Source organism: Osmerus eperlanus, chromosome 21 (genome assembly GCF_963692335.1).
Source record: "Osmerus eperlanus chromosome 21, fOsmEpe2.1, whole genome shotgun sequence".
NCBI classification, from domain to species: domain Eukaryota; kingdom Metazoa; phylum Chordata; class Actinopteri; order Osmeriformes; family Osmeridae; genus Osmerus; species Osmerus eperlanus.
In genome coordinates, this window is record NC_085038.1 from 11,409,818 (window position 1) to 11,424,289 (window position 14,472).

General features: G+C 44.8%; 1 protein-coding gene and 1 long non-coding RNA gene across 5 annotated transcripts in view; one reads left to right on the forward strand and one right to left on the reverse strand.

Annotated features, from left to right (window-relative positions):
* The first annotated feature begins 270 nt into the window (after positions 1-270).
* LOC134007163 (immunoglobulin-like domain-containing receptor 2) overlaps positions 271-14,472 on the forward strand; it is a 21,235-nt gene continuing 7,033 nt past the window's right edge. The window contains exons 1-4 of one of the 4 annotated variants that reach the window (XM_062446378.1): positions 271-622; positions 8,485-8,847; positions 10,526-10,645; positions 14,333-14,389. In XM_062446378.1, the coding sequence (XP_062302362.1) occupies positions 493-622; positions 8,485-8,847; positions 10,526-10,645; positions 14,333-14,389 (670 nt within the window). In that variant the 5' untranslated portion in view covers positions 271-492. The remainder of the gene's footprint in view (positions 623-8,484; positions 8,848-10,525; positions 10,646-14,332; positions 14,390-14,472) is intronic. The other 3 variants (XM_062446376.1, XM_062446380.1, XM_062446379.1) reach the window with 3 other exon arrangements.
* On the reverse strand, positions 1,608-4,719 carry LOC134007508 (uncharacterized). Its single transcript, XR_009928051.1, has 4 exons — positions 4,526-4,719; positions 3,882-3,951; positions 3,145-3,212; positions 1,608-2,178 (listed from the first exon to the last, which is right to left on the reverse strand). It is a non-coding gene; the product is annotated as an uncharacterized LOC134007508 (long non-coding RNA).

A 14,472-nucleotide genomic window follows, 5' to 3' on the forward strand; every position in this document is an offset into this window, starting at 1 on the left:
GTAGGCTACTTTCTTCCCCTAAAAAGTTGTCCTCCACAACCTACAATCAAGAACGTAGGTTTGGTTTGAACACTGGTGAGGACCAACATTTTATTTGTTTAATGGGGAGACTTCTGACATTGGTATGGAAATGTACTTACTGTCTGACCCTAAACCTATGCTTATGAGTAGGCTACACGAACCTGTCGTGTGTATCATGTTATGACACGTTGATGATCATCTCTTACAGTAAACTACATTCTGTCTACAGAGTTATATTTAGAAATATTGCAAAAGTTACTCCTCGGGCAGATATTTTCAAGAACATTAACTCACTCTGTAGTGCTGGCCTCAGCATCGGTGAAGCTTCGGTGAGTTTGAAACAAGCGGACGCCCCCGCGGCCCGCCGCCCTGAAAAGGAGCAGAGGAAAGAAGCACCACCCATTCTTGCGGAACCGTCCCGTTATTCACGAGCTCAGTGCACGGAGCGCCTCGGAATAACGGTTTTCAGGAATGAGGCGAAAGAGATTGAAGGGAGAACATGTCCCCGCGTCCGAGAGTACTTCTCTAAACATGAACGCGGCTATTTGGAGAACGTTTCTTAAACTGCGCTGGTGGATTGCTGTAGGACTTTGTCTAACAGGTAGGTCGATGGTATGGAGTTTTTTCTTGCTTTCAATAGCCTAGGCTACATCTTTTTTTTCTTGAGCGGAACAGGTTGTTGTTCTCGGGCGCTCTTTTACCAAGTGGTTCAGGACGTTTCCCTCTTTAGGATGTGTGCGCTTTCTTTCGCTGTAGACCGTAATGCCGTGGCCTGTGAGAAATAAATTGTAATCGACTACCTAAAAATAGTGGTACCTTAGCCCCCAAAGTAATTTCACGAACAAATGGTGTGCAAGGATTTCGGGATCAAAGTACTGACAGCGTGCCAAGTCAAGAGAGAATTGTACATTTAAAGTAAAAGTGATTTGATGAGAGTCACGAGGCAAAACTACACTACACTGTAAAAAAAAATCACGTAAAAAAACAGAGAAAGCACTGGCAGCAAAGTTTCCAGACCGATTCTGTAAAATTACAGTAAATAATCATACCACAAAATTACATGTAATAAGCTGTAAAAATACAGTGCATGGTCTACAGCCAAAATGAATTAAATTACAGTTTAGTACTGTTCTTAAATGTTAATTAAACCGCAGAAAAACAAAAATACTATGTTAAAATACATTTAAAAACAACTAACTTTAAGGTTAATCTCCGTAATTTTAGGGCATTTGTTTGTTGCTACATGAAACATTCCTGTCTATTTACAGTAATTTCTTATGATTTTTTTTTTTTTGTATAATGACTAAGAAAAAATGTATAAAAACGCAAGAAATACATAAACCCCAAGACAAATGTCTGTAAATTTACGGTATTACTCAGTCAATTTAAAGAATTTATAGATATAAAAATGTTCATTGGACAGTGGAAAAACAAGCTTAGTACATAAAGATAGCTACATTTATGGCCAATCAATGTAAATGTAGGCTTTCTAGTAGTTAATTTATGAAAATGCCCTGTGTACCAACAGTGATTCCCTGTAGAATTGTGGTTGTGCCAACTAAAAAAAAACTACAACAATGTATAAATACTGAATATGTACTTTTAATCAAAAAGGAATGTCAGCACATTTACAGTATTAATCAGTCAATTTAAAGAAATTATAGATATAAAAATGTTAATTGGACAGTGGAAAAACAAGCATACTTAAAAAACAGCTACATTTACAGCCAATCAATATAAATTTAGGCTATCTAGTGGTTAATTCATGAAAATTGGTCCAGCATTGAGCAAGATTGCTGTGAACCGGGCTGCAACGTTATATAGGGCAACTGTGCATGGTCAGTTAGTGTCACTAAAAGTTCTGTTTTTGCAGCTGACAGGCTCATATTATTAAGTGTCTGATGCTGAGGCTCCATGATGATCTTTTGAAATGCCTCAAAGGTGTAGCGGAGCTTTGTAGGGTGCTGCATGTTCAAGGCATAAGAGCCCAAACAACATTGCAGAAGCAAGTGCTACATTCTCAAGATCTTGAAGCACCATCACACCTTCGAGGACTATCCTGACATCAGAGGGTTCACTGCTGGCAGTGTCTTTCACAACATAGATCCCCACTGTCGTTCTCTCCATGGCACTGAGGAAATCGGTCTCAGCCATTTCCTGGTCAAAAGAAAAGATACAATTCTTTAATGATATGTTCAGCATCTTTTCACTTGGCTTGAAAACAACCGGTTAATAATTTCTACCTTCCATTAAGGACAAACCATATCCGAAAATAGTAAAAAAAAAAAAAACGTAAATAGATCCGATGCCCCACTGTTTATGACCTCCGACCCAGGCAAAGCCGCTGCAGGATGAAAGGTAATGTTTTCTCTTCAATTTTTTCAATTCAATTTATTTGATCAAGAGGGACAGTGTACATTCATGAACATTAAAATGTAAATGCACCCAATTATATCCAAAAGGCTAGTTTCCATTGGCAGTCTTCCTTCTGTGTTTGAATGTCGGTCTGTATGTGTGTGAACAGGATTACGAAAAACTACCAGCCCGATTTGTATGAAACTTGGTGAAGGGGTGTAGCATGGGACAACATAATTCTGACCATGATTCGTCATTAGGCTCCTTAACGATCAGTGCAAAAGAGCTGCAGTTCCTGTGCAGAGACAGGAGAACCGAGCAGAACAACCATCTCTCCACCTCTCCATCGCAGCCATAGCCCACCTGAGAGGTCACGACAGTTAGCCAGACTCGTTAGATCAGAGATGTATATTAACATCGCATCGTTTGAGTATCGTAAAAGTCGAGACTTCAGGACCCCGGGTCTGGACTGGATGGAATCCTACAGAGATGGCGTTCTGTCAGTCTCCTATGTATGCACAGGAACACTGAAGCAATGTAAGTGTCTCTTTTTAGTACAGGTTTACTGTGCAACACTAGTTCACTCCCATGTTAAAACGTTGCTAAAACTCATGATTACCGAGATCAGATTGTTTTTCATCGCCGTAGGTTTTGTGTTTTGAAATACATGCAAGTGAATGTCTGTGACAGAAAGAACCTCCATCAACGGTCTTGACATAAACAGTCCACACAACAATAATGGCAATTGCAATTGCATGTAGTACTCACCACAAAAACTTGGGCCCACGGTTACAGAGCTGACTCCAGGTGACAATGTAGTGTGAGAAAATGTAAATCTGCAGCAACAGAAAAACACAAGTATCATGCAAGCAATTTCTCCCGTGTGAGTGTTTGAATGTCGGTTTGTTTGTGTGTGAACAGGATTAAGCAAAAACTACCAGCCCGATTTGTAAGAAACTTGGTGAAGGGGTGTAGCATGGGACAACATAATTCTGACCATGATTCGTCATTAGGCTCCTTAACGATCACTGCAGTTCCTGTGCAGAGACAGGAGAACTTAGCAGAACAACCATCTCTCCATCGTAGCCAAATCCCACCTGAGAGGTCACGACAGCTAGTCAGACTCGTTAGATCAGAGAGGTATATTAACATCGCATCGTTTGAGTATCGTAAAAGTCGAGACTTCAGGACCCCGGGTTCTGGACTGGATGGAATGCTACAGAGATAGCGTTCTGTCAGAGTCTCCCATGTATGCACAGGAACACTGAAGCAATGTAAGTGTCTCTTTTTAGTACAGGTTTACTGTGCAACACTAGTTCACTCCCATGTTAAAGCGTTGCTAAAACTCATGATTACCGAGATCAGATTGTTTTTCATCGCCTTAGGTTTTGTGTTTTGAAATACATGCAAGTGAATGTCTGTGACAGAAAGAACCTCCATCAACGGTCTTGACATAAACAGTCCACACAACAATAATGGCAATTGCAATTTCATGTAATACTCACCACAAAAACTTGGGGCCACGGTTACAGAGCTGACTCCAGGTGACAATGTAGAGTGTGAGAAAATGTAAATCTGCAGCAACAGAAAAACACGAGGGCTTCACTTAACCAAACTTAAGTTAGCCTACACAATTCCCCTAACTCAACATTACTCAACAAAACACTCCTATTTAGACAGTTCTCTGTACAGCGGCACTTTGCCAGCTCCACAATTAATTATCTAATGAATTAACATGCTTTTATCAACTATGTACAACACTAACATTGAACAAGTGCCTTCGTTTTTCATAAAATATTTCCTACCGACCTAGCTAGCTAGCAGCTAACATTATACTGAGGTAAGAGGAAAAAAATAAAATCAACATAACGTTATAGTAGAGATGGTCTACAAAGCCACACATTAGTCATGCAGGTCATAACGTTAACCGAATTTTAGGATTGCAAATGGCAGATTTAATTAACTGACAATAGATAGCTAACGCTAGCTGAGCTCTATAACCCCTGAGCTAGCTAATAGTCACTCTAAATAGCTAATGCTAACGTCAGCTAGCAATTTGCCTTCAGTTTGGTAAAAGTCCATTCCGTTTTGACAAAAAAAGGTTGTGAAAAACATATAACGCACTATATCAGCTTAACATTAACGTTACCTCTGAATCTCTTTGTCTCTTCTTCAGTCAGTATAATTCCTGAATCCTATAACTTCTGGAGCAGCTGAAACCTCCATTCTTCTCCGGTTTTCGCGCCATGTGCGGCAGTGACAGTTGGGAGAAGCAAAGTGCTACTGCTACAACCACTGCGCATGTGTGAACCTTCCTCATTCAAAAATCAACATTCAATGTTGTCTCCGAGATAAATATTTTTACTGTCCAATTCATTGTTGGTTTCACAGAGTTTTCTGTTTACTAGCATTAATAACAATAGACTTACTGTTTCTAATCTCCTAGGAAATTCCTTGACAGCCCTGAGGCAGTAGTCATCCCATCTCCCAACATAAATTTGGTCACACCATGGGTCACACACTGACATCTTTCTTATTGCATTTGTACCCCTATATGTTCGAAAAAATGTACATCTTTCCAAACCAAGCACAAGTCATATCATACATTTCTGTGTTGGTTACAGGGTAAATTTGTGCAACAAATAAGTTACTTTTTTATAAACTGGGGCTTTATCCCATGACTTGTCCAGATCATATGCTGGACTAAAAGGTTGGTGCCAAAGTGAAAGGTTTTACTCAGAATGCATTTTATAGTGGCCCCAATCGCAGAGTTACTTTATGCATAATTTTGTGGAAATGACCAGAAAACTGACATTAGGCCTATTTGCGTTACAAATCCTACCGGCCAACACAATGGTAAAGTATTAGAAAACTAGAATAATGTTCTTAGTGTTTTGGACACTGTGCATTTTTGGATATGTGTTAGCAAGATAACCTACCACTATCAGTAGTTAAAATAACCTGGTGACCTTGTGTAGCCAGAACAACCAAGAGCTAATGCTCTTAAGACAGTGGAGATGTTTGTGGACTACTAAGAATACAGCCCCAGTAAACCCTGTGGAGTCCTTCCGCTTCCTGGGCACTATCCTCTCCCAGGACCTCAAGTGGGAACTGAACATCAGCTCCCTCACCAAGAAAGCACAACAGAGGATTTACTTCATGCAGCAGCTGAAGAAATTAAACTTGCCAAAGACAACTATGGTGCATTCTACACAGCCATCATTGAGTCCATCCTCACCTCTTCCATCACTGATCTGTTATGATCAGATCATCCATCGGATGATACGCTGCAGTCTGCTCTTGTCCTTGGCAGTGGCAGCAGCGTATCATCTGCACTGCTGAGAAGGTGATCGGCTGCAATATGCCTACCCTCAAGGACCTGCACACCTCGAGGACCCTGAGGCGAGCGAGGAAGATTGTGGCCGACCCCTCCCACCCTGGACACACAGAAGACTGCGGTCCATCAAGACCAAAACCTCACGTCATAAGAACAGTTTCTTTCCTTACTTACAATAGGTGCTTACATTTACAGTTAAACAACTCTAAGTAAACAAGTACAACTCAACTATATATTGTACTAAAACATAACAAAGTTCTGTTTAATGGGCAATGATGAATAGAACTTGTATCCACCATCCATTCTTGTGAAGACAAATACACCTCAACCATGTCTCAATAAATGTATGTTCTCTATCTCTAAGGAGGATAATGTGCATGGTAGCATCGGTTTGTCTAGAAGAGATCCAGAAGTCAAGAGCCCCAGAGTCCCCTGAAGTTCATGAAGGTCACAGACTCATAGAAAGACAGTTGGCTATTGACTATTATGTTGGCATTTTTTTTGTTTTAGAGCTGTTAACACAGTAATTAACAGACCATTGTCTGTTTTAAAAATTTCAACACAGCACTTTTGATACTGGCCCAATGTTTTTGTAATATGGAATAAAAGGTGTTACATAAAGTTTAGACTCTTGACTATTTTTTTTAAACGTGAGGCAGGCTTGGTGACAATACATGCATTGAAGTCATGAAAGAGGCACTGGACCATATAGATATTTCTGTCCTGCCAGGGGAAGCATGGGTGCATCCTTTCTGCTGTTTATTCCCAATAATAAATTATTTTTGTGTCTGTACAAATACTACTAATTAGTTTAAAAAACATAAAATCACAATTTTAAAGAAAACCCAATGACCAACGATTTCTGTAATTTCACATGCATTTCTTCATTATTATTAACCTGAAAAAATCTGTTAAATATTACCTCCCATTTAATGTAAAATTACATTTGAATCTGTACAATTACAATGAATTGTCATTAAATAAACATCATATTCATGTTATCTTAAATTAAGGTAAAATGCCTGTGATTTTAAGGGTGTAACATTTATTTGACATCAAATATTGGTAAATCCGCAGGCATATCATTGTTTTATGGAAAAAGAGGAAATATCTGTAAAAAATACAGTGCATTTCATGGTTAAAAAAACGGTTATTTTTTACAGTGTACCACAGTTAGGTAGCATACTGTTTGTTCATGCGTGAAGGATTTGCGTGAAGGCTGGAGTTGGGGTTAAGCTTTAAAAGTTGGCAGACGTCCAGCTCAACCCGACCTCCAGCCCAGGTCGGATCAAGTCCAGTTCTCAGGTAGGCCTATAGAACTTACTGGTGACATTTTTACACGTTTTCAGGCTACAGGACTGACGTGAGACTCTATGGAGTCCTGGGCTATGTAGAACGAGGTTGAACCCTAACTGTGTATTGTAAAGATATTCAGAAGTTGACTGTTATGTTGAGAAAGTTGAGGGCTGCAGCAGGTGTTGTTGGCATAGATGTCAGTGGTAAGCATGGGGGAGTGTTCCCTTGGCTCCACCCCTCTAGGGTGTGAGGGAATCCTAAACAATGAGAAAGGGGTCAGGGAAAACTCCGTACCCTAACCCTAATCTCAGTCTACCCCTTCAGCCTTGTCATCCATTCCCTCCTTTTCTTTTCCCATATCTCTCCCTTCTTCCATCTGTTTTCCTTTCTTGTTGTCTATCCGCCCCCCCCAACTGCTTTCCTCAACTACCCCCCCCCCACCCCCACTTCCCTTTAAAGTGAATAAACACTGTCTTATCTCCTGCTCCTACCCCCTGGAACTCACCAACAATGTTCCTAAACGTAACCAGCATCATGCTTTCCTTCTGGGAAAGGTTCTCTTTCTCTGTTCTTTTTCTCTCCCTCCCTCCCTCCCTCTTTTTCTCTCGCTTTCTCTCTCCTTCTCCCTCCTTCCCTTCATTTCTCCGTCTCTCCTTTTGACTCCATTCCCAGTGTTAAAATACAGCAGTGTAAGCACTTACCCTTTCTCTCCCTCTCTTCCCTTCTTCCTACCCCCCCCCCCCTTCCCTCCCTCTCCCTCTCTCCTTTCTATGCAGATAGAGGTATAAAGGTATTTCGTAGCAAAAATAGATTAGGCGCCCCTGATTTATTTGACTTTGCTTAGCGAAGGAGCACAGTTTGCCCTTTTCTGTTGAATCCATTGGTTCCGTCTGACTGGGCAATCCAAACCAAGCATACCTAAACTGATGGAAAGAAAACAAAATCTGCTTCATCACAGATCTATTGAGGACAGGGTTACCCCCCCCCCCCCCCGTATTCCTCTGTATCTCTTTCTTTTCTTTCCCTTATTCCCTCCTCTCTGAAAACACACATTTAGCAGACACAGATGTTTCTGGGTGTGTGTGTGTGTCCTGGCAGGGGAGTCTGCCTGTAAAGCTTGTCTCTTTGTAGTAGGTCAACAACAACCTCCAGGTAGTCATACCCAGTGTGTGTGTGTTTGTGAGGTAATAATAACCAGTGTACGTGAGGACGTGCTATCCTCAGCAAACAGCTGTAACTACCTATCATGTAAAGATAACCACCTCAGCCAGACTGCTGAATAGCTGATTCCGAGCTTGTTTGTGTGTTGTCGCATGGTTTCCCTGCAGAGACGAGGCACTTGTTCTAGAACTAAATGCCCAATACGTGTTGCAATTCTCTCCATCTCTCTCGCTCTGTCTATCCTCCCACCTCTCCAACTTCCCCTCTCTCTCCCCTTCCCCCCTTTCTTGCTCCCCCCCCCCTTTCTTCCCCAGCCATCCCATCCTGTGGGGGAGTTCAGGTGTCGGTAAGAGAGGACAGGAAGTATGCCTTGCTGTTCCAGACGGTGGTTCTGCCTTGCCAGTACTCCAGCATCTCCACCCAGACCCCCGTGGTCCAGTGGTGGTACAAGTCCTACTGCCGTGACCGCACACGCCAAGCCTTCGCTTACCCAGACAGCCACGGGGCCCCCGGGGGTCATGGAGGCCGCGGAGGCCTTGGGGGGGTGGAGCAGGGCTACGCGTCCCATCTGGAGTGCCCTGACAGCAGCCGCACGGTGCGGATCATAGCCTCCATCTCTGGAGCCTCCATCACTCTGTCTGAGCACTACAAGGACAGGGATATCTCCATCCTCAACAGTAAGACGCACACCTGGGAAGATACACACACACCTGCAGAGACACACACCTGGGGAGACGCACACACAGCCAGACACATACACGTACCTACAGAGACACACACCTACATGGACACCTCACTCCCACACATGAGGAGACACCCACACACCTGCAGACACACACCGGCAGAGAGACACACACACACACCTATAGAGACACACACACACCTACAGACACACACCTGCAGACACACACCGGCAGAGAGACACACACACGCACCTATAGAGACACACACACACCTACAGACACACACCTGCAGACACACACACCTATAGAGGCAGACACACCTGCAGAGACATACACAGAAAACCACTCGCATAAGAGTCTACACACACAGATAGTACACAGTGGGGTCATCTACAGGACAGCATGTGTGTGTGTGTGTGTGTGTGTGTGTGTTTGTGGTGCTACCCTGGAGGCAGTGAGGGATGCCCCTGTAACCAGGCCTCAGATTTATGAAGCTGTAAGTCAGGACCAAGAATCAGCTCTCTCTTCTCTTCTCCTCCTCCACTCCTCTCTTCCATGAGCAGGCAGATGGACAAAAGAGGTGATTTGTTCCACTGTGCTTTCATGTTGTCCTCTAACTCTTTCTCTCTCTCTCTCTCTCTCTCTCTCTCTCTCTCTCTCTCTCTCTCTCTCTCTCTCTCTCTCTCTCTCTCTCTCTCTCTCTCTCTCTCTCTCTCTCTCTCTCTCTCTCTCTCGCTCTTTTGCTCTCTCGCTCTTTTGCTCTCTATCACTCTCTCTCTGCTCAGTCTTTGCTTCACGGAGGTCTGGTTCCTCTGGTGAACTCCACTGTCAGCCGAAACACCCAGACTCTCTGACTCCTTGTGTGTGTGTGTGTGTGTATTTGCGTACACAACTACATAAAACTACATACAAATAACTACTATTTCAACATCCATTGTTCCATTCACATACTTGTACAACATGTTCTATATGAATATTCTGGAACATCAATCAGTCAAACTTTATTTGTATAGCACAAGTCATACATCAAACGCATCTACGAGCACTGGAACGTGAGAACCAGTCAAACTGCTGATTGTTTCTGGGTGAACATGTGCAGTGATGCCCTGTGTCCATGCAACTGTGTCCTAAAGCTGTGGATCACATGGGTCAGCAAGTCTAGACCAGACTGACCCTCCCCCTTTGTCACCCCCCACAGGAAAAGGAAGTCCATTACTTAGAACACTTCCTGTCAGCTAGATGGGTGTGTGTGCATGTCTGCTTCACAATGGCGAGGTCTACCCTAGGTTCACCCCCACGACCAAACAAACACACACGCATGCGGTGTTAGAATATATACTGCTCTACTTTACTGAACTTTACTGTTCTGTAGTCGTCCCTACCCTAATCTACTGTACTCGACTGTGTTGTTCTGTGTGTCTTTTGAGGGGATGATCGTTCTGTAATGTTTCGTCAAAGGTTGTTTCGTATAGGGCTTTTGTTTTGTTCTGAAATGTTACAACTCGCACACATGTCCACAGGGAATTCTCCCATTGGTATTCCTCCTCTTTGAATCTCTCCCACCCTCCCTCCCCTTCCTCCCTCTCTATCACTTTATCCATCTTTCTCCCTCGCTATTTCTCTTTCTTTCTTTCCCTGGCCTTTCTCTCCCCCCCCCCCCCCCCCCCTCCAGAGGCAGACCTGCGTATTGGGGAAGTGCAGTGGGGTGACAGTGGGGTCTACCTGTGTAAAGTAGTGATAGCAGATGACCTGGAGGGACTCAACGAAGCCCCTGTAGAGCTGCTGGTGCTAGGTAAGACTGAACACGCGCACACATTTCTCTCATTCTGTCTTTTCTCTTCTCTCTCTCTCTCTCTCTCTCTCTCTCTCTCTCTCTCTCTCTCTCTCTCTGTCTTTCTCTTTACCTCCATTTTTCTATCTGTCTTTCACACATTTACATCTGCTGCCGGCCTATCCCTGTTGCCTGGTGGTTGCTAGGCATAGCGGAGTGATTATACATCACCAGGGTGTTTTTGTCAGATGCACAATGTCTGGGTTGCACACAGGCCAACATCATTGAGACCACAGGGATAAAGCAGACCATAAATCCCTACCCCAACCTTCCCTACCCCAACCCTGTTCCTCTGGACCCACTGTCCTGCATGTTCTAGATGTTTCCCTGCTCCAACACACCTGATTCTAATGAATGGGTCGTTATGAAGCTCAGCAGAAGCCTGATAACAAACATTTATTAGAATCAGGTGTGTTGGATCAGGGAAACATCTAGAACATGCTGAACAGTGGGTCCTGAGGACCAGGGTTGATAAACACTGCTTCAGACAAACCCTCCAGACCTCCAACCCCTCCAAAATTCAAACCCTCCAGACCTCAAATCCTCCAGAATTCAAATCGTCCAGACCACAACTCCAGCTTCCAGAGGCCATAACTCCGCCCCATCATCCTGAAGACATCCAGACCACAGCTCCCTCTTCCAACCCCTCCCCCCAGCTTCACCCACGCCCCCCCCCCCGGCCCCAGGTTGATGAAGCGAGCTGAGGTTTGCTCTGCCAGCTCATACCTACAGCACTGCCATAGTAACTCCTCACTGACACTGGGTTGGACCTACAAGATGATAGCTCTGATTGTGGTTCTGTGTACACATGGAACTTGCTATGTGGTATGTGTGTGAGTGCTCTGCCTGTTGTTATAATAGAAGTTGTAACACGTTGTTTTCAAACAATGCCAGGTCTCATGTCTGTTAGGCTACCACCGCTGCCATGGCGATGCCCTGCTCGCCATGCTGTCCTCCACTGCCATGACTCGCTGTGTGAGAAGGCTTTGTTTCTGTCACACACACACACACACATACTCTCACACAAAGAAACACACACACACACAATTGGCGCTGGTCCCAGTTGTTGTGTAATGCAGAGTAACCACCACCAGAGAGACCACAGCATAGGTCCCAGCTGACTCTGGGAGACTCTGGGAACTACAGATCCCATAGTCCTCGGCAGCAGCCTTGTCTACACACTGTATATGATCACTCACGTCCTGTGGAGTGAAGAGGACCCAGCAGAACACAGAGCACACTAGCTACTTGTAACTACTGGTCACCTTGGCAACAAGGCCTATAAAGGGGTGGGGGTCTTTGTGTGGAGCTCTCTGAGAGAAAGGAAGACAAGAAGATTAACAGACTAAAGAGAACGAGAGTGAAACAAAATGGGCAGTAATTAGACAGAGGGAGACAGAGAAGAAGGAGAGGGGGGTAGAGAAAGAGGGAAAGAGAGGAAAGGAAAACGAGGAAAATAGAGTTTTTGTGTCGGAGAGATGGGAGCAAAGACGCACTTACAGAGTGAGTGGCTGAATCTCATGAGGTCTTTAGAACATTAGGAGTAGTGAGTGTGTGTGTGTGTATGTGTGTGAGAGGTGTAGTTTGTGTGTGTGTAGTCAAACTCATTACTAAATGTTTAGTAGTCGAGGGAGGGGCTCTTCCTGTCTCAGTAATGAAGAAGAAAGAGCAGGAACATACTCGAGCAGTGGTTCTCAAACCTGTCCTCAAGGACATTTACATTTAGTCATTTAGCAGACGCTCTTATCCAGAGCGACTTACAGGACCACCTGTCCTGCATGTTTTAGATGTTTCCCTGCTCCAACACACCTGATTCAAATGAATGGCCTTAACAGGATAGATAACGACCCATAGATAACGACCCATTTATTTGAATCAGGTGTGTTGGAGCAGGGAAACATCTAAAACATGCAGGACAGGTTTGAGAACCACTGTACTAGAGAGACAGACAGTTTACCAAGCAGAAACATACTAGAGAGACAGACAGTTTAACAAGCAGGAACATACTAGAGAGACAGACAGTTTACTAAGCAGAAACATAGTAGAGACAGACATTACATTTACATTTAATTATTTAGCAGACGCTCTTATCCAGAGTGACTTACAGTAAGTACAGGGACATTCCCCCGAGGCAAGTAGGGTGAAGTGCCTTGCCCAAGGACACAACATCAGTTGGCATGACCGGGAATCGAACTGGCAACCTTTGGATTGCTAGCCCGATTCCCTCACCGCTCAGCCACCCAGACAGTTTACCAAGCAGGAACATACTAGACAGACAGGGTACCAGAGCAGGAACATACTACAGACAGACAAATTCCAGAGTCCTTTGCTTGGCCAGCTTGAAGAAGTGGAGTAGTTTGCATCGCTGCTAACCCCACCCCTCTGGCTTCAAGTTAAATCAAGTGCCCCCAAACTATTTGTGCTCCTCCCTGGTCTGTTTGTTCTGTGTTCTTATTGGCCAAAGGGCAGCACTGACCTGGAGAGAGAAGGAATGTCAGGACTAAGCTGAGAAAATCTGTGTGTGTACGTGTGTGTGTGTACACGTGTGTGTGTCTCCATGCGGGAGGTCTGTGGAGCCATGTTGAAGGTCTTCCTGCCTGTCTGTTCCTGTTTCAGACAAAGCTTGATGTGTTTGGAGCTCTAAGCCTTCTGCTAGAGACCTCCTCAGTCCTGTCCATCTGACCCTGTACCTACACGCGTGTGTGCGTGCATGTGTGTGTGTTCCAGTACTTTTAATGGAACACATTCCTGTAGGTGACCAGGATCAAGCCTCTCTCTCTCTTCTTCTCTCTCCCTCATTCTCTCTCTCTCGTTCTTCCTCTCACCTCTCTGTGTTGGCAGAAGTGGAGGGGAGAGGGAGGTGTGAATGGGTTGCTTCTTCTTCTTAGGATAATGAGCTCACTGCTCCATTATGTCTCACGGGCCTGCGATGGTGACGATGATGACGAGGATGATGAAGACACCTTCTAACGACAGCCTCATGATCCACACCACAGATGCATGCTACTGCTGCTAACGGCTCTCTCCTCCCTCTCTCTCCTCCCTCTCTCTCTCTCTCCTCCCTTATCCCTCTCTCCCCCTCTCTCTCTCTCTCTCTCTCTCTCTATGTCTCTACTCTCGTCTCCCCCTCTCTTTCCCTTTCTCTCTCCCTCTCTCTCTCTCTCTCTCTCTCTCTCTCTCTCTCTCTCTCTCTCTCTCTCTCTCTCTCTCTCTCTCTCTCTCTCTCTCTCTCTCTCTCCTTCCTCCTTTTTCTCTTTCCTCTCTCTCTCTTCTCCCTCCCTCTCTTACCTCTCTCTCCCTTTCTCCCCTTCCTCTCTCTCCCTTTCTCTCCTCCCTCTCTCTGTCTCTTTGTCCCTCTACTCTTTGTATGCATGCATGCTGCAGCTCAATCACTCTCTTTTTCTTTCTTTGTCTGAACCCCAGCCCCTCCCTCTCTCCACCTGTGAAGATGAGATTAGACAGAACAGGCGTCAAATTCGACAGCCCACCGATTGTCTAGCGGGTTGAGACTCTCCCCCCATCTAGCCAATCTCTGTCCACCCCTCTCTGATCTGCCCTGGGGTGGAAGGCGAAGTCTACTTCCTGTTTCCTGTTGCCCTCCGACCCCTGGCTTCCTGTCCATCACGCTGTGCTGTGGTCTCTCTCCAGGTAACTCAGGTGAGCCGGGCGACCTGCTGCCTGAACTAGACCTGACCCTGATGCCAGGTAGGGGCGTGTCCACATCACCTAGCCCCCTCCCTCCTACAACTAACACCTCCTCTAACTGTCTCCTTGCTCACGGCTGCAGT